The sequence below is a fragment of the Mercenaria mercenaria genome, unplaced genomic scaffold (assembly GCF_021730395.1).
Source record: "Mercenaria mercenaria strain notata unplaced genomic scaffold, MADL_Memer_1 contig_3614, whole genome shotgun sequence".
Taxonomy (NCBI): domain Eukaryota; kingdom Metazoa; phylum Mollusca; class Bivalvia; order Venerida; family Veneridae; genus Mercenaria; species Mercenaria mercenaria.
In genome coordinates, this window is record NW_026461770.1 from 17,357 (window position 1) to 44,131 (window position 26,775).

At 38.2% G+C, this 26,775-nt stretch overlaps 1 protein-coding gene across 1 annotated transcript in view; it reads right to left on the bottom strand.

Moving 5' to 3' along the window:
* The window catches only part of LOC128553234 (E3 ubiquitin-protein ligase RNF213-like), a 63,072-nt gene that overhangs the window by 9,709 nt on the left and 26,588 nt on the right, over positions 1–26,775 (bottom strand). Inside the window, exons 8-13 of the mRNA XM_053534359.1 lie at positions 18,367–18,623; positions 15,324–15,560; positions 10,053–10,290; positions 9,135–9,190; positions 3,177–3,456; positions 1,763–1,867 (exon numbers count right to left, since the gene is read on the bottom strand). Coding sequence (XP_053390334.1) covers positions 1,763–1,867; positions 3,177–3,456; positions 9,135–9,190; positions 10,053–10,290; positions 15,324–15,560; positions 18,367–18,623 — 1,173 coding nt within the window. The remainder of the gene's footprint in view (positions 1–1,762; positions 1,868–3,176; positions 3,457–9,134; positions 9,191–10,052; positions 10,291–15,323; positions 15,561–18,366; positions 18,624–26,775) is intronic.

Sequence of the window (26,775 nt, forward strand, 5' to 3'; positions counted from 1 at the left end):
TTCTCAAATTACAGACTGGAAATGGTTTTCCTTGTTCAGGCCCCTGTGACCTTGATCTTTAACGCAGTAGCCCCAAAATTAATAGGGGTCATCTACTCTGCATGACCAATCATCCTATGAAGTTTCACCATTCTCGGTCAAGGGGTTCTCAAGTTATTGATTGTTAATCGTTTTCCATGTTCAGGCCCCTGTGACCTTGACCTTTGACGGAGTGACCCCAAAAGCAATAGGGGTTGTCTACTCCATAAGCCCTGCCATACTATGAAGTTTGAATATTCTAGGTCAAATGGTTCTCCAGTTATTGATCGGAAATGAAGTATGATGGACGGACAGACAGGGCAAAAACAATATGCCTCCCCCCCACCCCCCCACAGTTGGGGGAGACATAATTTTATCCAGTGAGGTCCTATGTTCAATCCATTCTGTTTTGTATGTGCTGGATTTAATGTCACACTGACACTATAGGTCATACAGCCACTTTCTTTTGATAGTGGAGGAAGACCGTAGGTGCCCCTCTGGGAACTATTACAGGCACAAGCAAGCACCTGGGTAGAACTACCAACCATTTGTAAGCCAGCTAGATGGCTTCCTCACATGAAAAAGATTATACATCCCAAATGAAGTTCCAAACCTATGGAAGTGAGAAGCAAGCAATTTGGAGTCAGCTTGGCCACAAAAGCAAACTAAAACAAAAGCTTGTCGAACACGAAATGCCCCCCTTGATGCATTCAGTAATTGCAAAAGGAACAGAAATTATTTGCTCACTGTAAACAAAAGTTCTACTGTTCTGGTTCAATGTGACATTGACCTTTGACCTATTGACCTCAAAAAATCAACACGGGTCATCTGCTGGTCATGATCAACCTCCCTATTAAGTTTAGTGATTCTAGGCCCAAGCATTCTAAAGGGATCGTCCGGAAAGGGTTTAACTGTTCCGGGTTGATGTGACCTTGACCTTTAGCCTACTGACCTCAAAATCTATAGGGGTCATCTACAGGTCATGACCAACCTCCCTATCAAGTTTCATGATCCTAAGCCCAAGCATACTCAAGTTATTATTGTCTGGAAACGGTTTAAATGTTCAGGGTCACTGTAACCTTGACCTTTGACCTACTGACCTCAAAATCAACAGGGGTCATCTGCTAGTCATGATGAACCTCTCTGTCATCTTACATGACCCTTGGCCTAAGCTTTCTCAAGTTATCGTCAAGAAACCGTTTAACTGTTCCTGGCCAATGTGACCTTGAACTTTGACCTAATGACCTCAAAATCAATAGGGGTCATCTGCTGGTCATGGTCAATCTCCCTATCAATTTTCCTGATCCTAGGCCCAAACGTTCTTGAGTTATCGCCCGGAAACCATTTTACTGTACCTGGTCACTGTGACCTTGACCTTTCACCTACAGACCTAAAAATCAATAGGGATCATCTGCTGGTCATGACCAACCTCCCTATTAACTTTCATGATCCTAGGCCTAAGCAAACTTGAGTTATCATCTGGAAACCATTTAACTGTTCCAGGTCACTGTGACCTTGATCTTTGATATACTGACCTTTAAATTAATAGGGGTCATCTACTGGTAATGACCAACCTTCCTATCAACTTTCATGATCCTAGGCCCAAGCGTTCTTGAGTTATCATCCGGAAACGGATTGGTCTACATACAGACTGACCGACAGACATCTGCAAAACAATATACCCCTCCTTCTTCAAAGGGGGGCATAAATATTATTCTGATTATATACATTGGTTCTAGTTTACCTTATGCTCTAATGTGTAAAGTAATGCTCTCAGTATTTCTTCATTCCAGAAATCTCTGACCTTTTCTGATCTAAGAGCTTCAACTGCCACCAGCTTGTTCCAATTCTAAAAAATATTCAAGTATGTTTGGATCTTTATTTCTATCATGTGGAATTCAATATTTACCTATATGATGAGATAATTCTGTGATCATTTTTGCAATGATAAAAGAGAACCATCTTAATTCCAAATTGTTTAACTAATATAAAACAAGAGCTCGTCGAACACGAAATGCCCCACTTGATGCATTCAGTAATTGCAAAAGGAACAGAAATTATTTGCTCACTGTAAACAAAAGTTCTACTGTTCTGGTTCAATGTGACATTGACCTTTGACCTATTGACCTCAAAATCAACAGGGGTCATCTGCTGGTCATGATCAACCTCCCTATCAAGTTTAGCCATCCTAGCCCCAAGCGTTCTCAAGATATCGTCCGGAAAGGGTTTGAGTGTTCCGGGTCAATGTGACCTTGATCTTTAGCCTACAGTCCTCAAAATCTGTAGGGGTCATCTACAGGTCATGACCAACCTCCCTATCACGTTTCATGATCCTAGGCCTAAGCATTCTCAAGTTATGGTCAAGAAACCGTTTAACTGTTCCTGGCCAATCTGACCTTGAACTTTGACCAAATGACCGCAAAATCAATAGGGGTCATCTCCTGGTCATAATCAATCTACCTATCAATTTTTCTGATCCTAGGCCCAAGTGTTCTTGAGTTATCGCCCAGAAACTGTTTTACTGTTCCTGGTCACTGTGACCTTGACCTTTGACCTACTGACCTCAAAATCAATAGGGGTCATCTGCTGGTCATGACCAACCTCCATATCAACCTTCACAATCCTAGGTCCAAGCACTCTTGAGTTGTCATCCGGAAACCGTTTAACTGTTCCGGGTCACTGTGACCTTGAACTTAAGACATACTGACCTCAAAATCAATAGGGGTCATCTGCTGATCATGATCAACCTCCCTATCAACTTTCATGGTCCTAGGCCCAAGCGTTCTTGAGTTATCATCCGGAAACTGTTTAACTGGTCAGGGTCACTGTGACCTTGACCTTTGACATACAGATCTCAAAATCAATAGGAGTCATCTGCAGGTGAAGTCCAACCTTCCTATCAACTTTCATGATCCTAGGCCCAAGTGTTCTTGAGTTATCATCCGGAAACGGATTGGTCTACATACAGACCGACCGACCGACAGACCGACTGACATCTGCAAAACAATATACCCCTCCTTCTTTGAAGGGGGGCATAATAAGTATAATTATTAAAACTGATTTAGAGACAAATACTAAGTAACATCATTCTATAAAATCATTCAATAATAAATAACTGGGTAAAACCTTTCTCTGATTTGAATTATATTTTATTGTACCTGAAGTATATCTGACATGTATATATCCCATTTCCATTGCCAATCATCCATCCATTGTACAGCAGTCATTTGTACCTTTTTCAATTCAGTCAGATGTTCTTTCTCTTCAAACTTTCCCGTAGCCTCTTTTATGAAAAGGTTGTCATAAACAGAGACTAAATTTATCAATATTTGAGTGCAAGCTGCCAAAGTGTTTTCTCGTGGTTTTGATGCACTCTCGTTAAACAGACTTGCTGCTAACAGATACCTCATTTTCCATTCATCATGAGACTGTTCACCCCTAAAAACAGCAAGAAGTTTTCAGAACTTATGAAACACAATATGACATAATGTCTATCTAAAGGTATGTACTTATTCTTCACAAATTAAGCTGCCTAAAAGTGTCAACTTTTACTGTTAGTCATACGTAAATATCTCAAAATAAAGCATAATATTATGCATTTTTATTTGACATTATAATGGAAAAATATGTTTACAACTGTGAGAAGTTTCATTACTACAATGTAGGATATTTTGTTTAGGTGAAAATGTCATCAAAAATGTGATTTTCAGTAGACTCTCATCAGAAAACTTGCTTGTTGGTCAAATCTGGCAACAATTAAGTGCTGTGACAACCCTGTTATTTTTAGGGACTGAATTTTCTTTGTGCATTAAGATACTCTGTAAAATCAGGTTCTAAATTCTACATTGCACAGATCTTTTTTATCTAGAGATGCAGAATTTAATTCTTGTAACATTTTATATATATTTTTCAGTTTTTCCTATATACCGTTTGTGATTAATCCAAGAAACAAACTGGTCCATTACATATAAGCAGAGCAACCAAAAACATTGTTGTATTGTGTTTAAAGGTTGTTTTCTTTTGTAATAAGATCTACTCCCATTTAAGTGAAAATATTTAAGAAGATGTGTGTTCCATTTGTTTGTTTTGTTTGCTTTAATGTTGCACCAACACAATTATAGGTTATATGGCGACATTCCAGTTTTGATAGTGGAGGAAGAACCCAGGTGCCCCTCTGTGCATTATTTCATCATGAGCGGGCACCTGGGTAGAACCACTGACCTTCCGGAAGCCAGCTGGATGACTTCCTCACATGAAGAATTCAATTCCCCAACCCACAAGTATGGGGCAAGTGGTTTGAAGTCAGGGGCCTTAGCCACTCGGCCACGGACGCCCCTGTGTGCCATCTGATTCCTATAGATTATCCAGCTTAACATTACCATTTGATAGATACTGTGATTCATGCAACTACTATGGAAACTGCCAAATAACACTCGCCTGATCAAGAAATTGGCAAGCCCATATTGACAAAGTAGTTTTTACATTCCAGAATCAATTTTATTATAGAGTCCAGTGTTTAGTTTGTATGACTTTTTTTCTATGTAGATTAAGTAATATCAACTAGTAAATTCCTTAACTCTATCTGTCTTCATTTTTATCGAACAAACAATAGTACTTAACTAGAAGATGCTTTTGTAAAAAAGCACATGTCTCCCACAATGCATAGTAGTACAAATAGGAAAGAAGTCAAATAGGGGACAGAAGCGAAAGTCAAAGAGACACTGATGGTTGGCTGTAACAGGGATTGTCTACTTAGCATGTCCTATCATCCTATGACGTTTCAACATTCTTGGTCAAGTGGTTCTCAAGTAATTGATCAGGAAACTGCTTTCCATGTTCAGGCCCCTGTGACTTTGACCTTTAACCTAGTAACCCCAAAATCAATAGGGGTCATCTACTCTGCATGTGTCCATGTTCAAGCCCCATTGACCTTGACCTTAGCTCAATTAAGTTACCTCAAAAACGATTAGGGTCATCTACTCTGTATTATGCTTAATTTACAGCATTTATTTTTGATTAATATAAACTAAGATTCAAAAGTGTTTATGTACATCATTATTGTTTTAAAACGTATTTATTTATCAAGACATACATGACATACAACATCATCCATACAAATATCAAGACAAGTGGATTTAATTGAAAGCTGCTAGAGCTTACTGTTATTCTCTCCACATCATTATTCTTGGATTAACTGTGACTGAGTCTTGAAGTGAAAGTTACAGCTCATGGGACATGTAACTGTTTGATTATTTAGAGATAGAGCATGTTCTCATTTATTCAAAAGGATGATTTTTTTATTTTTACACAGGTAGGAAATTTTTATAAGTACATCAGTCAGTCAATAAACATTGTCTTCGCTGAATTCAACGTGGCTGCCATATTTTCTTATTCAGATATTTCAAGAGTAGATGAATTTTCAAATCAGTAAAATTTCAATTTATTTATCTTTACTTCAGAAATCAATTTTTATGAAATAAGATATAGAAATATATTTTATATGAGGTTATATGACTTATGTTATAAATAGAATAATAGACTACTGTTTTTTGGTATCGCTGGTATCGTATCAGGCTCTGCAGATATGGGTGGAAGGGGTTCAGTAACCTACATCTATTAGTACCATTACAGTCCATAGGGGCCTAAGTGGCCGAGTGGTTAAGGTTGCTGACTTCAAACTAGAAGATGCTTTTGTAAAAAAGCGCATGTCTCCCCCACTGCATAGTCGTATATGCAAGAAGTCAATAGGGGAGAAGAGCGAAAGTCAAAGAGACACTGATGGTTGGCTGCAATAGGGATCACCTATTTGGCATGCCCAATCATCCCACTAAGTTTCAACTTTCTGGGCCTAGTGGTTCTCAAGTTATGAATTGGATACAGTTTTCCATGTTCGGGCTGCTGTGACCTTGACCTTTGATCAAGTGACCCCAAAATCATTTGGGGTCATTTACTCTGCATGTCCAATTATCCTATTAAGTTTCAACATTCTGGGTCAAGTGGTTCTCAAGTTATTGATTGGAAAGAGTTTTCTATGTTCAGTACCCTGTGACCTTGACCTTTCAAACAATTGGGGTCACCTTCTCTGTTATTCCTATCTCCCTATGAAGATTGAAGGTTCTAGGTCAAATGGTTCTGAAGTTATAAACCGTAAATGGATTTCTATTTTCTGTCCACTGCGACCTTGACTTTTAACGGAGTGACCCCACAATCAATAGGGGTCATCTCCTCTGCATGACCAATCATCCTATGAAGTTTCAACATTCTGGGTCAAGTGGTTCTCAAGTTACTGAATGGAATTTGTTTTCCATGTTCAGGCCCATGTGTCCTTGACCTTTGATCAAGTGACCCCAAAATCAATAGGGGTCATCTACTCTAAATGTCCAATCATCCTATGAAGTTTCAACATTCTGGGTTAAGTGGTTCTCAAGTTACTGACCGGAAATGGTTTTCCATGTTCAGACCCCAGTGACCTTGAACTTTAACTGAGTGACCCCAAAATCAATAGGGGTCATCTACTCTGCATGACCAATCATCCGATGAAGTTTCAACATTCTTGGTCAAGTGGTTCTCAAGTTATTGATCGGAAATGGTTTTTCATGTTCTGGCCCCTGTGTCCTTGACCTTTAATAGAGTGACCCCAAAATCAATAGGCGTCATCTACTCTGCATGACCAATCATCCTTTGAAGTTTCAACATTCTGGGTCAAGTAATTCTCAAGTTACTGACCGGAAATGGTTTTCCTTGTTCGGGCCCCCGTGACCTTGACCTTTAATAGAGTGACCCCAAAATCAATAGGGGTCATCCACTCTGCATGACCAATCATCCTATAAAGTTTCAACATTCTGGGTCAAGTGGTTCTCAATTTACAGACTGGAAATGGTTTTCCTTGTTCAGGCCCCTGTGACCTTGACCTTTAGGGGTCGTCTACTCCGTAAGTCCTGCCACCCTATGAAGTTTGAAGGTTCTAGGTGAAATGGTTCTCCAGTTATTGATCGGAAATGATGAGTGATGTACGGACGGACGGACAGGGCAAAAACAATATGTCTCCCCCAGAGGGGGGGGGAGACATAATTAATTGCCCCTCACCAATGTGGGTTCGAGTCTTACTTGGGGCATTAAATTCTTTAAGTGAGGAAGCCATCCAACCAGCTTACAGAAGGTCAATGTTTCTACCCAGGTGCCCACCAGTGATGATTGCACGTAGGGGCACCTGGGGTCTTCCTCCAACATCAAAGCTTGAAAGTCACCATATGACCTATAATTGAGTTAGTGCCAAAAAATCCATCCCATACCAGCCTAGACCTGATAACATAGCCTGTTATTCTCTATATTTCAACATTCTAAACCAACAGGCAAGTTCAAATGTTGCTTGAAGCTTACAAACCTGCATTTATTGAACTGCTGCAAAACATATACGTTGTAAGTGTCAATGCAAATCTCTAGAACATTTAAAATGAAGTTTTACTTGTATTCCTATCATTACTTAAGCAAAGTATTTTCATTATATTTATACTTATGTTATTCAAGAAGGTCATCAGGCCTCAAACTGCTAAACTGAGGAAAGCATTTGACCATTCTTTTGAAGTTTGGTGAACATCAATCCAGCAGTTAATGAGAAACAGTCTTTTATTATTTTTTGCCTGAAGACAAGCACAAACGTGAAAAGTTTATGAAAGGATGCTATAAAGTTTGGTTAAGATCTTTGAAGTTTTGATAAAAAAGTATAATTTAAAGGGCTTTTCCTCCTTTTTAGCTCTAGCCCCTAACTGAAATCAAATGAAACCACTTTAATAATATAATGGAATTGTCGATGCAATAGACTATGGGGGATGTACGCTGCACATCTCTTCTAATACCTCACCCTAAACCAAAGTACCCTGAACTTTTGGTTGGAGTTAGCTATTACCTAGTCAGGAAACCAGGTTAGAAAAATAAAATTCAAACTAGATGTGTGTCCATAGAACACAGGTGCCCCCCCCCCCCCCCCACCTCCTGCCACTGTAACATGGTTTAATGACTCAGATTAAACAATTTTTAAGATGTTTGCAACACAAACTTTTAAGAACCTTATGTGTATTTTTCACTTAGTTGGCCGTAACTCTGGAGAACACTTCATAGGCTATAAAACAATCCTCTAATGTTTTATGTTTCTAGGTCAAGTACATTTTAACATACATGTTTCACAAACTTTTTTTTTTTAGTAAGTCTGGGCAAGAAGTCTGGTCTTGTGTAGTGAAATAATGACTGTAGGTAAAATATTTTCAGAGCTACGGGCGACAAAACATTAAAATGACAATTTTTTCCTAGGTCAGGGGTCATAACTCCTACAATACTGAATGTATCCGGACACGAAACCCCAGGTGCACAACTGCACATGCTGACCAACATTCCTGTAAACTTTGGTGACCCTAGGTCAAATACTTTTGGAGCTTCGTGCGACACAACATTAAAATGACCAATTTTTAACTAAGTCAGGGGCCAAAACTCCTACAGGACTGAATGAATCCGGACATGAAACCCCAGGTGCACAACTGCACATGCTGACCAACATTCCTGTAAACTTTGGTGACTCTTAAAGTTAAATACTTTTGGAGCTACGCGCGACACATTAAAATGACCGATTTTTTACTATGTCAGGGCCATAACTCCTACAAGACTGAATGAATCCGGACAAGAAACCCCAGGTGCACAACTGCACATGCTGACCAACATTCCTGTAAACTTTGTTGACTCTAGGTCAAATACTTTTGGAGCTACGCGTGACACAACATTAAAATGACCAATTTTTTACTATGTCAGGGCCATAACTCCTGCATGACTGAATGAACCAGGACATGAAACCCCAGGTGCACAAATACACATGCTGACCAACATTCCTGTAAAGTTTTGTGACTCTACGTCAAATACTTTTGGAGCAACACAACATTCTCGGAAGGACGGACGGAAAGACGGACAAGAGCAAATCTGTATGCCCCTACCACACATGGAGGGGGGGATGATTTTGTAAGAATTTAGATCAAATCAATTACAAATGAGAAAGTATTTAAATGAAAATCTTACTGAACAATATTTAAAACACAGATTGAAACCTTTCAAAATATGAACAAAATACTCACTCATATACAGCTGCAACAAGTTTTTCTGATAAGAGGACAATGCTGTCTTCTACTTTCTGAAATAGATAAAGTTGCTTAACTTTTTTTCAATTCTCTGAAATGGATTTTTAATTGAATTGAAACTTGTGAACCATTTATTAATACCTTTTCAGAAGAGCAAAAAAAAATGAACAGTTTCTAACAAATCTGTTAGAAATGAGCTGGTGTTGCAATTCTCTAAATGTCGATCTTTCTACAAAACTAAAAATCACCTTTGTAAAAGCACATGTCTCCCCTAGACTGCTTGAATTATAATGAACCCATTATCCAGCCATTCATTGATATGAGCTCTTCCTATCAAGCCAAGCAGACTGACTGCCAAGATGGAAGTAAATACCTTAAATGGTCATTAAGTTATACTCCGGACAAGAAATACGAAGGGCAAATTTGGTCCTTGAGCTCCATTTGTGACCGACCAATCTGCTTCATGTGCTTTCAACACTGTTTCATTGTCATCTACCTACATGTCAAGTTTAAAGTCAATATCATGAATGGTTGTTAAGTTATACTCTGGACATGAAATATTCTGGACAAATTTGACCAATGATCTAGCGAAAAGTGACAATACCCTATGACTCTGATTTTTTGAAATTTAATCAATTTCTGCAATCTTTCAAAGAGTCAGCCAAGGAACATAAACAGAGAAATTATTTTTAAAATGTGCCAACAGTTTCTGACTAGATTTTTAAAATTCCCAGAATATACAAAATAGGAAAATGGTGGCCACCTTTTTGAGAAATCTAATGAAATTGAATAATCTTGGTAAAGTTTCAGCCTTAAAGGAACATTTGTCTGAATTTAACACAAGAGGCTCAAATAAGGCTAACTGAAGGAAATTTTTCTGAGTATAAAGGGAGGGTCATGAGATATGACAATTACCTTCTCATCTGTTGTGATAAATCCAAAATATTTTTTATTCTGCCAGTCAAAGTAAGGTCTTGGCTTTGTTGTTCTCAAAAAGTAGGTGAGGTTAGCTAAGCAAACTTCTAGTGGTATCTTTTGAGATTTTATTACAGCATCAAGGTCTTTAAGTTCCACTGCTGTCATAAATGTTCTTGGTAATAGGTAGTCCATTTCAAACAACGGCTCAACAACTTGCAAAACAGAGTTTATGGGACTGAAAAAAAGTAACACAATATACTGCAATTAAAGTTTGTTTTGGCTAATTAGATATAAAATTTAAAGTGTTTCAACTGATATCCTTACAAATCTAACCTCATAAAAAAAATCCATCATCATACCAAGCATGATGTCAGTATAACAAAGTGCACTCTGTATTATATTTTGGCGGGAAAACAATACACGTATGTTTCATGTAGTAAGTTTTCTGTTGTAATAAATGTGTGCATATTTTCCTGGTAACATGTGCAAATAGATTTCAACATTTAGAGGCTTATGTAAATTACTATAACTAAAGTGTCAGAAATGTAGATTGTCTTAGCACACAGTATTTTAAAGGAAATTTTTAGATTGACGTCCGGAGATTGGGAATGTGACTTTTTCCGGTGAATCCTTTTAAACCACATTACCACAGATCCGTAGCCTCATCAGATATCACTCTCTCTCTCCCTACATTAAATTTGTCTGTTAAACAAGAGGGCCATGATGGCCCTATATCGCTCACCTGTTATCATTGCACTTAAGGACAAGTCTTCAAGGTCAAAAGATCATAATAGAAATCAATCAAAAGAATTATGAGAAAATATAGTTGAAATTTTCTTTAAGTAACTTTAAAAACAAGATTTGAAAACTTTTTGTAGAGGTCCACTAGGCAATGCTACATGTCAAATATCTAAGCTCTTCTGGTTTATTTTTAGAAAATTTTGAAGATTTTTCTAAGTACAATCAAGTAACCCCGTGGGGCAGGGTCAATTTGACCCCAGGGGTCATGATTTGAATAAACTTTGTAAAAGTCTAATAGGCAATGCTACATGTCAAATATCTAAGATCTAGGCCTTCTGGTTTATTTTTAGAAAATTTTTTTTAAAGATTTTCCTATGTAAAATCAAGTGACCCCTAGGGCGGAGTCAATTTTGACCCCGGAGGACAAGGTTTGAACAAATTTTGTAGAGGTCCACTAGGCAATGCTACATGTCAAATATCTAGTCTCTAGGCCTTCTAGTTTATTTTTAGAAAAATTTTGAAGATTTTCCTATGTAAAATCAAGTGACCCCTGGGGCGGGGTCAATTTTGACCCAGGGGGTCATGATATGAAAAAATTTTGTAGAGGTCCACTAGGTAATGCTACATGTGAAATATCTAAGCTCTAGGCCTTCTTGTTTATTTTTAGATAACTTTTGAAGATTTTCCTATGTAAAGTCAAGTGACCCCTAGGGCGGGGTCAATTTTGACCCCCGGGTCATAATTTGAACAACTTTAGTAGAGGTCCACTAGGCAATGCTACATGTCAAATATCTAAGCTCTAGGGCTTCTGGTTTTTGAGAAGATTTTTTAAATATTTTCCTATGTAAAATCAGGTGACCCCTTGGGCGGGGTCAATTTTGACCCCGGGGCCATGATTTGAACAAATTTTGTAGAGGTCCACTAGGCAATGCTACATGTGAAATATCTAAGCTCTAGGCCTTCTGGTTTATTTTTAGAAATTTTTTGAAGATTTTCCTATGTAAAATCAAATGTCCCCTGGGGCGGGGTCGTGATTTGAACAATTTTAGTAGAGGTCCACTAGGCAATGCTACATGTCAAATATCTAAGCTCTAAGGCTTCTGGTTTGTGAGAAGAAGATTTTTTAAGATTTTCTTATGTAAAATCAAGTGACCCCTGGGGCGGGGTCAATTTTGACCCCGGGGTCATGATTTGAACAAATTTGGTAGAGGTCCACTAGGCAATGCTTCGCACCAAATATCTAAGCTCTAGGGCTTCTGGTTTTTGAGAAGAATATTTTTAAAGTTTTTCCTTTCGTTTGCCATCGCAACCAGTGTTCTGCATAGAATTCAATTCTTTGAATAATTTTGAAAGGGGGCCATCCAAGGAACATCCCTGTGAAGTTTCATCAAAATTGGCCTGTTAGTTTAGGAGGAGATGTTGTTTAAAGGAAGTGTGGACGGACGGACGGACGGACGGAGGGACGCCGGATGGTGAGCGATCACAATACCTTACCCTGAGCACTTTGTGCTCAGGTGAGCTAAAAACCCAATGAACAAAATTAAAGTATCAAAAAACTAAACCCTACAGAAAAGAAATACGTTTTACATTACAACACATCCTACCCAGACTGAGGTCCACCTCTCCCAATAAAATGATAACAACAATTTAGAGTTTTAGTCATTGTTGTTGAAGAGCAGACTTAAGCTTAATTGTATCATTTAAAATTTAGATCTTTTTTGCAAATATTCGCAAAAGTATCAACAAATCAGATATAAAATGACATAAAATATCTTTTCATATTTTATTCATTTATCTTCATGAGAAATATAAAATAATTAGTTATAAGTAGCACTGGAATAAAAAAAAAAATTGGCCTACCTACCTACCCAGTTTCACAGATAATGCTCGGGAGACAGCAAACAAAGACTTTTTTAAATGTGGCATTGCCTGCAGCTCACATTTTTACTGGATGCGACAAAACAAGTAAAATTGGGACTAAACTTTCTGCCTTAAAGGCCAACCCAGAAGAATTCTTGACTGAATTTGGCAAAACATTAGCTGACACTCCAGAGGATGTGTTTGATAAAGCTGAAGAATATCTGGTCCAGGTTATCAAGGCAAAGCCATGGACATTCAGTGCCTTCCACCAATAAGTCATGCACTAAAGGACCATGTACTAAGATGCTTGTATACAACATTCCAACAAATACACTGTATGGACATGAGCGGAATGACTGAACATGACTCCTACATGTATGGATATACAAATGATGATGAAGGACATACAGTGCCAACACATACATACAGGAGTGTCCCAAACAGCATTGCTGTGACATGCACATGCAAAGATTGTTCAACAGTGAGGTGTTTTTGCAAGAAAAGTGGGGTTTCATGTTGTAAATATTGTAAATGTAGAATCAATTTGCTAAGAAATGTTTGTAAAAACCCAAATATCCTACTTTCTGTACCTGTGCATCTTGACTAAATGCATATTACATGTGAATATTAAGATATAAAATTCAGTTATCTGCTGTTGAGCCAATAATTTTTCTTGGTAGTAAGTGTAGTGTTTTATAGCAAACTATCAGGTAATTACTGAATAATTAGTTTCGGTGTTATTTGCATTAGCCATAGGAAGTGGTGAAAGTAATTTATTGGATGTATGTTGCTTATTTAATACAAATGAATTTAAGCCGTTTAATGTAAAACATGTTTTTCTTACTTTTAACATTTTCACCTTGTTATGACCTTGAACTTTGAAATGTGTGATTTTGATGTTATTGTAGTTAATCAAATGCAATTCATTAACATACATATAGATAATATGCTGCTACACTTCATGCAGCATAACACAAAACATGCATTTATGATTCTTTTATTAGACTTACATTTCAACTTAATTACAGATGGAGGTAAAATCACATAATTCAAAATAATTTTATCAATATTCAATAATTGACCATGAAATAAGATTTGTTGCTAATTGCATTGATAACGAGTCGTCATAAATCATTATTTTCAAGACGTCTGGCTAAAACTGTGCGAAGGAATTAAAACATTATGAATGCAAAAGTAATAGAAGCATTTTTTGGCATTTCGACCTTGAAATGACCTTGACCTTCATCTACAATGACCTTAAGTGGAGGTAATTAGAGAGAACTATATTTGTGCATGCATCATCACACATATGTAAATAACATGGATATACATTTCAGGCAACTTAAGCAATAACATGTAATATGGTTATCTTATACCCTTATATTTAATCCAAATTACAGATGGATGTTATGTCACATAATTCCATCTAACTTTGGGAGTATTCAATTTATGACCATGAACTAAGATTTGTTGTTTACTGTATTGATAACAAGTTGTCACAAAATACATTCTGGAGGCAAATGGCTAAATCTATGTTTAAGAAATAAAATGTTTTATGGTAGAAACATGTTTTAAGAGTATTTTTGCATTTTGACCTTGAAATGACCTTGACCTTTACCTTTGTTGACTGATGTGGAGATCGTTAGAAAGCTATGTATTTGTATATGAGTTGTCACACACATTAAATTCAAAATATCTGGGCACTTAATTGGTATATTAAATAAAGTTAAACTGGTCACTGGCACATGAAATGGTGGCCATATTGGACGCCATCTTGGTTTCCATGGAAACTGACATGATTTCAAGTGTCCACCCTAGTTAAAATTTAACTACAACAAGAAGCTGCGTTCAATAAACGCTTGATGCCCCCGGTGGCATCCTTGTCGATACAAATCAACCTAAGTCCAAAACGAGGTCAAATTCAAGGTCAAAATGAGGTCAGGTGATGTCTGAAGATGAGGAATGGTCACAGGTTACATCTGAATTAGTATCAAGTCATTCTTGTAAGGGGTATTGATGCTAGACGAAACGGTCCCATTTGGTTAACCAAGAGATGGCCCATATAAAGCAACCTAAGTCCAAAACGAGGTCAAAATGAGGTCAGGTGATGTCTGAAGATGAGGAATGGTCATAGGTTACATCTGAATTAGTATCAAGTCATTCTTGTAAGGGGTATTGATGCTAGACGAAACGGTCCCATTTGGTTAACCAAGAGATGGCCCATATAAAGCAACCTAAGTCCAAAATGAGGTCAAGGTCAAGGTCAAACTGAGGTCAGGTGATGTCTGAAGATGAGAAATGGTCACAGGTTACATCTGCATTAGTATCAAGTCATTCTAGTAAGGGGTATTGATGCTAGACGAAACGGTCCCATTTGGTTAACCTCGTACAGACGGACGGACGGACAGACAGGACAATCACTATATGCCTCCCGCATCAGTAGATCCCGGGGGCATAAAAAGGTACCAAGAAATGCTCTGGACAAACAAATCACACAAATGCCTCTAGGGACTGCATTATAATGTATCCTTATCCTTTAATTGAAAGAAAACTGTTGCTGACTATAAAGTTCATGCAGCTTTTAATGTGTAATGTATATCTTAAATTGAAGCATTCTATGTTTTAAATATTTCCTTTATAAAGCAGTTACAAAATAGTTTTACTTACATTGTCCAACTTTCTGTTTTACCCTTAAAGTATTTAAGAGCATCTTCTCCGAGATGTGAGATTCCCCACCAAACTGGTTCTTTTCTATCATGATTCACGTCAAATGGCGGTTTCTCAAAAGGAGTGCATGCTTCAGATAGGAAATGTATCCAAGGCATCAGATACAGCCAGGATGGATCCTTTGAATTGAAGGCTAGTTTTCTTGCAACAGCCACAAAGGCCTCTTTCATCTGTTTCCTTAAATAAATTAATATTATACTTGAGGAAACTTCTTTGGGCCCTCAGTATTTAGGAAATATCTTTAATATTACTAGTCATTCATTTAATTTAATTTATGAAATTCCTCATACATTTAGACAAAATTTAAAACATTTTTTTTTATTTTTAGTAATTATACTGACTTTGACCTAAAAGTGACCTTTACCCTAGTGGCCAAAAACCAATCCCCTAACCTTTCTCTCCTATTAAGCTACCTACATACAAAGTTCCATTGCAATATCTTATTCCTAGCTAGAGCTACCGAGCGGAAATAACTTTTCTGAATTTAGCAACAGTGACCCAAAATACAGTCCATAGTTAGTTCTTTATAGTAAGCTTATTGTATACCAAGTTAAATGACAGTATAGTATGTCACTCGCAACTAAAGTTATAAAAACCAGAAACAACCTTTTTGATGATTCCAGCAAAAAAAAAAAATTTTACAATCTATTTTTAGTAACTGTGACCTTGACTTTGACCCTACAGCATCTAAATGTTTCCTTTTTTATTACCAAAAACAAAAAAAAGTTAAGCCCAGATTGGAATTAGAACCACTACTCTTCTTCTTCTTGGCGTTCACCGCCTACACTGTCACCCCTGATCCAGCAATGAAGGATGCTGTCTTCTTCAGGTCCTCCTTCTTGCCGTGCACTTTGGTTTTCATTGGGGTGCTGTTTGGCCACACACTTTTTCTTTGGTTTTCCAGACGTGGGCATCTCTGCAGAATGTGCTCAGCAGTTTGCTGTTCCAGACCACAGGGGCACATCGGAGAGGGAAACAATTTAAGCTTTGTGCACATGTGGGCATTTAACCTGTTATGTCCTGTGCGGAGCCTAAAGATGTTGACTTGTTCCCATCTTTCTAGTAGGTGGTAGTCATCCTTGGTTGGCCTTGGCTTTGTAAGTGCTTTGATCATTGTCACCTTCTCCTCGTGAGTAATGGCATTTTGTGGCTGGTTATCTGTAGCTCCAAGCTTGGCTAATCTGTCTGCATTCTCATTTCCAGGTACACCACAGTGTGCAGGTATCCATTGTAAGGACACAACTCTTGTTTTGCATAGACTGAACAGTGGCCTGGAGATGGATGTTTGTTTGGAATTTTCCAGTGCTTGGAGTACTGACAGAGCATCCGTGAAGATAACCACGTTGGAGCAGCTCTCTGGAGACTCCTCAATGAGTTTAATAGCTTGTTTGATAACCACTACTCATCTGCCACACTCCAAAATTACTACATTACAGAAGATACAACAGCCCAACGCCTTAGACCATTGTGCTACTGTGGAATTTTCATAGTAAGCACAATAAATAAGAAATGCTGACCTTGAACTTGATCAGACTGAAATCATACACAATCCCAACCTTGGCTTTTCTATAAGCTACCTATATGCCAAGTTTAATTTCAACTAAATCCAAACTAAAGTTATTGAGCATAAACTTTTGTTTCTAATTTAAGTAACAGTGACTTGGATATTGACTCCAGACCCCAAATTCAATTTAAACTTTTGTCTTACTATAAGCTACATATAGGCCAAGTTTCATATTAGTATCTCAACCCAAACCCAAACTTTAGTAAGTGTCAATCACAATATCTCATAACTAACTAAGAGCGGAAATCATTTTTTCTATTTTTAGTAACAGTGACCCTGACCTTGACTCCACTGACCACAAATATATTCCCAACCTTGGTTTTACTATAAGCTAACTATAGGTCAAATTTCATTTCAATATCTTAACCCAAACTAAAGTTATTGAACGGGCACCAAATTTTGACGATGATTTCAGCAAAAGAATCTGTTTCTAGTGACTGTAACTGCGGGTTCATGTGGAGGTGGGGGTGGATAATGTAGCAGTGGGAGGGGTTGAGGCAGGTGGGGGTGTTGTGTGGTGGTGGTAACTGGATACTAAGGCAAAAGAAACTAAATCTAATAGAGTTATATTCCTATTAGAAATGAATGTTTTATTATTTTTTTATGAAATTTGTAATTACTCCCCTTTGATATAAGTATTCAAAAAGTGGACTTTCTCATTTGATTTCAATGTAATTTCTAGCTTTAAATTTTGCAATTTTGCTAGATATTTAAATAATCTTAACCAAATGGTAAATTTTAAGATAGTGTGTAGCTTTCTAATTCATTGATTTCAAAACCATTCTGGTTGCGCAACCAAGAGAGGTAGAGGGAGGTAATACAAAGTTTTTAATGAATTTCAGCTATTCATATATTTGTTATGTTAATCCTTGAAAAAGTAATACAATAGTCATTATATTCATATCATTCCTTAGGCAAAGTATGCTTATTAAATTTATACATATGCTTAAGTAACTCTATCATCTTTGTTGGGCAACCAGGATAGGAAAATTGAATTTCATAATTTCAACATCCCTTGATGGACTGCCTAGTCACAGACTGGACAAATGTATGACAAGCAGAAAGATGGACTGCCAGACACAGTCCGTTTCTATGTCCCCCACTTTTCTCTTCGTAACAGGCAATGACCAATAAGTTTTGTTAATTTAGTTTTCAGGATGGGGGTAATTGTGAAACATTGTTAAAATGCCCAAACAATGAAAATCACTATTCCACCATGTAGTTTCAATGTCATAAAATCCAAGAAACAACAGTACAGAAATAATGTTTAGGATAACAGAAACATTCCTGAATTTGTCACTTATAACTCAATCATCTGCCATCACAGACTTGTGGAAGTTAGTGACTTTTCCTATCACTAGGTATATTTTTGTCTTACATTTTAAGACGGCAAATGAGCAAATTTTTTTCAGAAAATACCTTTTTCCTTTAAAGTAGATTTCAACAATTTTCAGTTCTTCACAGGTATCTTTATTCTTTGGAGGGCCCATCAGTAATGCTTTGCAGACATTAGATAACTTCTTCACATCAGTGATTGCAATGTCTTTTGAATTTGCTGCATACACTGTTGCAGTTGCTATTGTTACTCTCCTTTCCTTTTCCTCTCTTGTCTCAACAGCATCTTTCTTAGGACATACAATATTTTCCAACATGACATCAAGAAACCAAGTTCCTGCCTGAAAGGTGAAACAAATTTTTTCATTCAACTAAGATGACGACCCATATCTCAAACTTGAAATAACTAACATGACTGCATTATTACAAATTGTACTTAATATTGTTGTTTCTGGTATGGTCACTTTAGACTGAACTGTACTGGAAAACATCAATATGTATTCTAACAAGAGGGCCATAATGGCCCTATATTGCTCACCTGTTATCACTGCACTTAAGGACAAGAAGGTAAAAAAATCATCAAGATCAATCAAAAGAATCATGAGAAAATATAGCTGAAATTTTCTTAAAGGTACAGATATGTCACAAGAGGGTCATGATGACCCTGGATCGCTCACCTGAGTAATATGAGCTATATGTTTCAAATGTCAAACTGATGATTTATAGAAATTTTTGATGTACAATCAAAGAACCCCTGGGGCTGGGTCAATTTGACCCTGGGGGGGGGGGGGGGGGGGGGTCAAGATTTGAACAAATTTTGTAGAGGTCCACTAGGCAATGCTACATGTCAAATATCTAAGCTCTAGGCCTTCTGGTTTATTTTTAGAAAAATTTTCAAGACTTTCCTATGTAAAATCAAGTAACCCCTAGGGCAGGGTCAATTTTGACCCTGGGGGACATGATTTGAACAACTTTAGTAGAGGTCCACTAGGCAATGTTACAAGTGAAATATCTAAGCTCTAGGCCTTCTGGTTTATTTTTAGTAATTTTTTGAAGATTTTCTTATGTAAAATCAAGTGACCCCTGGGGCGGGGGTCATGATTTGAACAAATGTTGTAGAGGTCCACTAGGCAATGCTACATGTCAAATATCTAAGCTCTATGCTTTCTGGTTTATTTTTAGAAAATTTTTGAAGATTTTCCTATGTAAAATCAAATGACTCCTAGGGCAGGGTCAATTCTGACCCCGGGGTCATGATTTGAACAACTTTAGTAGAGGTCCACTAGGCAATGCTACACATCAAATATCTAAGCTCTAGGCCTTCTGGTTTATTTTTAGAAAGTTTTTGAAGATTTTCCTATGTAAAATCAAGTGACCCCTGGGGTGGGGGTCAATTTTAACCCACGGGGTCATGATTTGAACAAATATTGTAGAGGTCCCCCAAGCAATGCTACATGTCAAATATCTAAGCTCTAGGCTTTCTGGTTTATTTTTAGAAATTTTTTGAAGATTTCCCTATGTAAAAACAAGTGACCCCTGGGGCGGGGTCAATTTTGACCCCGGGGTCATGATTTGAACAACTTTAGTAGAGGTCCACTAGGCAATGCTACATGTCAAATATCTAAGCTCTAGGGCTTCTGGTTTTTGAGAAGATTTTTTAAGATTTTCCTATGTAAAATCAAGTGACCCCTGGGGCGGGGTCAATTTTGACCCTGGGGTCATGATTTGAACAAACTTGGTAGAGGTCCACTAGGCAATGCTACACACCAAATATCTAAGCTCTAGGGCTTCTGGTTTTTGAGAAGAAGATTTTTAAAGTTTCTCCTTTCGGTTGCCATGGCAACCAGAGTTCTGCATGGAATTCAATTCTTTGAACAAATTTGAAAGGGGGCCACCCAAGGATCATTCCTGTGAAGTTTGGTGTAATTCTGCCCAGTGGTTTTCAAGAAGAAGATTTTTTTACAAATTGTTGATGCACGACGCACGACGGACGACGCACGACTGACGACTGATGACCGACGACGGACATCAAGCGGTCACAATAGCTCACCTTGTCACTTCGTGACAGGTGAGCTAAAAAGTTATCTTCTAAATTAGAGCTACCATTTCAAATAATTTCTCTAACTATTCTACAGGGTATTCTAACAAGAGGACCAAGGCAATCCTTGACTTTTGGCACTAGTTTCTTAGCTCAAACGGGTTTATAAGTACAATATGGAAACAAGCCAAAACTACTAAAGAGCCATTTTAGTATGAATGATTTATGTAAAAGATCACCAAAGGAACAATTAAGAGCTGTCTGTTGACAGTGGGCTCGGCTATTCGAAGAATTGATGGAAATATGTGGTCAAAATATTACCAGAGATTTTTATAAAACAAGAGGGCCCTGAAGGCCCTGTATTGCTCACCTGAAGAAAGTAGGTCAGTAAGTCACATTCGTGGTCACTGAAGTCAGTTTTAAGATCGGTGTGCAAAACTGTACATGTCATGCAAATTTCAATTCTGTATCTTAAAAAACAACAAGAGCGCCGCCAAGCGGGGCAATATACGCCCAAAGGGTTACACCAGAGGATGGGAGCAAAATTTAAAGAACTTGACTGTTTAAGCCCAAAGGACAGGAACAACAAAAAGAAGAAATTCCAAAAAACAAGAGCTGTCACTAATGGTGACAAATGCCCCCGTAGCACCTTGACCTTTGACCTGGTGACCTTGACCTTTGACCTGGTGACCCCAAAGTCAGTAGGGGTGGTGTACTCAATAAGTACTATCAGCATGTGAAGTTTGAAGGTCCTGGGTGAAGTGGTTCGCGAGTAAAGTGCCTTCATGCAAAAAGAAAATGTTGGCCTCTGTGACCTTGACCTTTGAACTGGTGACCCCAAAGTCAGTAGGGTTGGTGTACTCATCAAGTACTATCAGCATGTAAAGTTTGAAGGTCCTGGGTGAAGTGGTTCGCGAGTAAAGTGCCTTCATGCAAAACGTTAACGTTGGCCCCTGTGACCTTGACCTTTGACCTGGTGACCCCAAAGTCAGTACTATCAGCATGTGAAGTTTGAAGGTCCTGGGTGCAGTGGTTCACGAGTAAAGTGCCTTCATGCAAAAAGTTTACCTTGGCCCCTGTGACCTTGACCTTGACCTGGTGACCCTGAAGTCAGGAAGTTTGAAGGTCCTGGGTGAAGTGGTTCGCGAGTAAAGTGCCTTCATGCAAAACGTTAACGTTGGCCCCCGTGACCTTGACCTTTGACCTGGTGACCCCAAAGTCAGTATGAGTGGTGTACTCAATAAGTACTATCAGCATTTGAAGTTTGAAGGTCCTGGGTGCAGTGGTTCGCGAGTAAAGTGCCTTCATGCAAAAAGTTAACGTTAACCCCTGTGACCTTGACCTTTGACCCCAAAGTCAGTAGGGGTGGTATACTCAATAAGTACTATCAGCATGTGAAGTTTGAAGGTCCTGGGTCTAGTGGTTCGCGAGTAAAGTGCCTTCATGCAAAAAGTTAACGTGACGAACGAACTAACGAACGAACGGACGGACAGTTGAAAACTAATATGCCTCCCTTTGGGGGCATAAAAATTCTAATTCCACAAAAAAATTCTTACCAGGTAAAGTTATGTCAAAATACATCTAAAAATTGGATGTACCATCCATGTTGTACCACAGAAAAGTGGTCCGGTTTTTTCCTACGGCCAATAATAAAAAAGTTTCAAAATAAGCTATTTATAGTAACAAAAAAGGAAAGTAATACAAACAAGAGGACCATGATGGTCCTGAATCGCTCACCTCTTCCCACATGACCCAGTTTTGAGTATGACGTCGTTTTTTCTATTATTTGACATAGTGACCTAGTTTTTGAGCTCATGTGACCCAGTTTTGAACTTGATCTAGATATTATCAAGATAAAAATTCTGACCAATTTTCATGAAGATCCATTGAAAAATATGGTCTCTAGGGAGGTCACAAGGTTTTTCTATTATTTAACCTATTGACCTAGTTTTCGAAGGTACGTGACCCTGTTTTGAACTTTACCTAGATATCATCAAGGTGAACATTCTCACAAATTTTCATGAAGATCTCATGAAAAATATGGCCTCTAGAGAGGTCACAAGGTTTTTCTATTTTTATACCTACTGGCCTAGTTTTTGACCGCAAGTGACCCAGTTTCGAAATTGACCTAGATATCATCAAGTTGAACATTCAGATCAATTTTCATGAAGATCCATTGAAAAATATGGCCTCTAGAGAGGTCAAAAGATTTTAATAATTTTAGACCTACTGACCTAGTTTTTGACCGCAGTTGATCCAGTTTCAAATTTGACCTAGATATCATCAAGATGAACATTCAGACCAACTTTCATACAGATCCCATGAAAAGTATGACCTCTAGAGAGGTCACAAGGTTTTTTTATTATTTGACCTACTGACCTAGTTTTTTAAGGCACGTGACCCAGTTTCAAATTTGATCTAGATATCATCAAGTTGAACATTCTGACCAATTTTTATGGAGATCCATTCACAAGTATGGCCTCTAAAGAGGTCACAATGTTTTTCTATTTTTAGACCTACTGACCTAGTTTTTGATGGCACGTGACCCAGTTTCGAACTTGACCTAGATATCATCAAGGTGAACATTCTGACCAACTTTCATAAAGATCCCATGAAAAATGTGACCTCTAGAGTGGTCACAAGCAAAAGTTTACGGACGGACGCACGGACGACGGACACCGCGCGATCACAAAAGCTCACCTTGTCACTTTGTGACAGGTGAGCTAAAAAAAATTTTTGTAAGAGAACAAAAAAGGGATCTGCCAAATAACAAGAGGGCCATGAAGGCCCTGTATCGCTCACCTGACCTATTGACCTAAAGATCATCAAGATTAACATTCTGACCAAGTTTCATCAAGATATGTTCATAAATGTGGCCTCTACAGTGTTAACTAGCTTTTCTTTTGATTTGACCCCGTGACCTAGTTTTTGACCCAACATGACCCAGATTCGAACTTGACCTGAAGATCATCAAGTTTAACATTCTAAGTTTCATGAAGTTACAGTCATAAATGTGGCCTCTAGAGTGTTAACAAGCTTTTCCTTTGATTTGCCCCCATGACCTAATTCTTGACCCAACATGACCCAGATTCGAACTTGACCTAAAGATCATCAAGTTTAATATTCTGACTAAGTTTCATGAAGATATAGTCATAAATGTGGCCTCTTCAGTGTTAACAAGCTTTTCCTTTGATTTAACCTAGTGACCTAGTTTTTGACCGAAGCTGACCCAGGTTTCAACTTGACCTAAAGAGCATCAAGATAAACATTCTGACCAAGTTTCATTAAGATATGGTCATAAATGTGGCCTCTACAGTGTTAACTAGCTTTTCCTTTGATTTGACCAGGTGACCTAGTTTTTAATCCTACATGACCCAGATTCAAACTGGACCTTAAGATCATCAATATTAACATTCTGACCAAGTTTCATGAAGATATAGTCATAAATGCGGCCTCTACAGTGTTAACAAGCTTTTCCTTTGATTTGACCTGGTGACCTAGTTTTTGACCCCAGATGACCCAATATCAAACTCGTCCAAGACTTTTTTAAGGATAACATTCTGACTAAGTTTCATTAAGATTGGGCCAAAATTGTGACCTCTAGATTGTTAACAAGCTTTTCCTTTGATTTGACCTGTAAACCTAGTTTTTGACCCCAGATGACCCAATATCGAACTCATCCAAGATTTTATGGAGGGTAACATTCTGACCAAGTTTCATTAAGATTGGGCCAAAAATGTGACCTCTAGAGTGTTAACAAGCTTTTCCTTTGATTTGACCTGGTGACCTAGTTTTTGACCCCAGATGACCCAATATCGAACTCGTCCAAGACTTTATGGAGGGTAACATTCTGACCAAGTTTCAGTAAGATTGGGTCAAAATTGTGACCTCTAGAGTGTTAACAAGCTTTCCTTTGATTTGACCTGGTGACCTAGTTTTTGAACCCAGATGACCCAGTATCGAACTCGTCCAAGATTTTATGGAGGGTAACATTCTGACCAAGTTTCATTAAGATTGGGCCAAAAATGTGACCTCTAGAGTGTTAACAGTCAAATTGTTGACGACGGACGGACGGACGGACGACGGACGACGGACGACGCCGGACGCCGGACACAGGGTGATCACTACAGCTCACCTTTGAGCACTTCGTGCTCAGGTGAGCTAAGAACAAGAGCACTGCAATGCAGAGCAATATACACAAAGCAAAGTCATATATGACCTTTGACCCCTAAGTGTGAACTTGACCTTGAAGCGAGTCATCCGAAACATGCGCTCTGCAAATCGCCTCAGTGTGGTGAACATTTGTGCCAAGTTTCTTTGAAATCCTTCAAGCAGTTCAAGAGTTACAGAGCGGACACAGCAAAGTCATATATGACCTTTCACTCCTAAGTGTGACCTTGACCTTGAAGGTAGTCATCTGAAACAAGCGCTCTGCACGTCATCTCAGTGTGGTGAACATTTGTGCCAAGTTTCTTTGAAATCCTTCAAGCAGTTCAAGAGTTACAGAGCGGACACGAAACACACTCATATGACCTTTGACCCCTAAGTGTGACCTTGACCTTGAAGCTAGTCATCCGAAACAAGTGCTCTGCACGTCGTCTCCATGTAGTGAACGTTTGTGTCAAGTTTCTTTGAAATCCTTCAAAGGGTTCAAGAGTTACAGAGCGGACACGAAATTGCTAACGGATGGACGGACGGACGGACACCGGCGTCATAACATAATACGTCCCTTCAGGCGTATAAAAAGTAGGTCAGCAGGTCACATTCCACATGACCCAGATTCGAACTTGACCTAAAGATCATCAAGGTTAACATTCTGACCAAGTTTCATGAAGATACAGTTATAAATGTGGCCTCTAGAGTGTTAACAAGCTTTTCCTTTGATTTGACCTGGCGACCTAGTTTTTGACCCCACCTGACCAAGATTTGAACTTGACCTAAAGATCATCAAGATTAACATTCTGACCAAGTTTCATTATGGTATGGTCATGAATGTGGCCTCTAGAGTGTTAACAAGCTTTACCTTTTATTTGATTTGGTGACCTAGTTACTGACCCCACCTGGCCCAGATTTAAACTTGACATAAAGATCATCAAGGTAAACATTCTGACCAAGTTTCATGAAGATATAGTCATAAATGTGGCCTCTAGAGTGTTAACAAGTTTTCCTTTGATTTGACCTGATGGCCTAGTTTCTGACTCCACTTGACCTAGATTTGAACTTGACCTAAAGATCATCAAGATTAACATTCTGACCAAGTTTCATAGAGATATTATCATAAATGTGGCCTCTAGAGTGTTAACAAGCTTTACATTTGATTTGACCTGCTGACCTAGTTTTTGACCCCCTCTGACCCAGACTTGAACTTGTTCTAACAATCATCAAGATTAACATTCTGGCCAAGTTCATTAAGATACAGTCATGAATGTGGCCTCTAGAGTGTTAACAAGCTTTTCCATTGATTTGACCTGGTGACACAGTTTTTGACCCCACCTGACCCAGATTTGAACCTGGCCTAAAAATCATTAAGCTTAACATTCTGACCAAGTTTCATGAAGATATAGTCATAAATGTGACCTCTAGAGTGTTAACTAGCTTTTCCTTTGATTTGACCTGCTGACCTAGTTTTTGACCCCAGATGACCAAGATTCAAACTTGACCTAAAAATCATCAAGATTAACATTCTGACCAAGTTTCATGATGATACAGTCATAAATGTGGCAACAAGCTTTTCCTTCGATTTGACCTGGTGACCTAGTTTTAGACCCCACCTGACCCAGATTCGAACTTGACCTAAAGATCATCAAGATTAACATTCCGACAAAGTTTCATGAAGATACAGTCTTAAATGTGGCCTCTACAGTGTTAACAAGCTTTTCCTTTGATTTGACCTGGTGACCTACTTTTTGACCCCAGATGACTCAATATCAAATTCGTCCAAGATTTTATTGAGAGTAACATTCTGACTAAGTTTCATTAAGATTGGACCAAAATTGTGACCTCTAGAGTGTTAATAGTCAAATTGTTGACGACAACGACGACGCACACAGGGCGACCACAAAAGCTCACCTTTGAGCACTTCGTGCTCAGGTGAGCTAAAAATGAGAAAAATAGATAAGACAAACAATGTACCTGTATTTGTGGATTTGGATAAGTCTTGCACTATATGGCAATGTGTGACTATGATGGTAAGCAAGTGTTCAAAGTTTCAAAGCCATAATTATATTAAACAGTTTAGACAAATTTCACTAAAATGCAGGGATAAATTGCAGAAATACTGAAGGAAATGTCAGATTTGGGACATTTTATAATTTGTCTAAACAAGTCACAGCTATGCGTATGTATAAGCTATTTATCAAGAAAAACAACTTGGGATGGGAGAGGAAAGTATATGGACAAACAGCCTGGCTTTCCCACATTCCATGAAGTTTGATGGGGTTATGACTGCCTTGTCT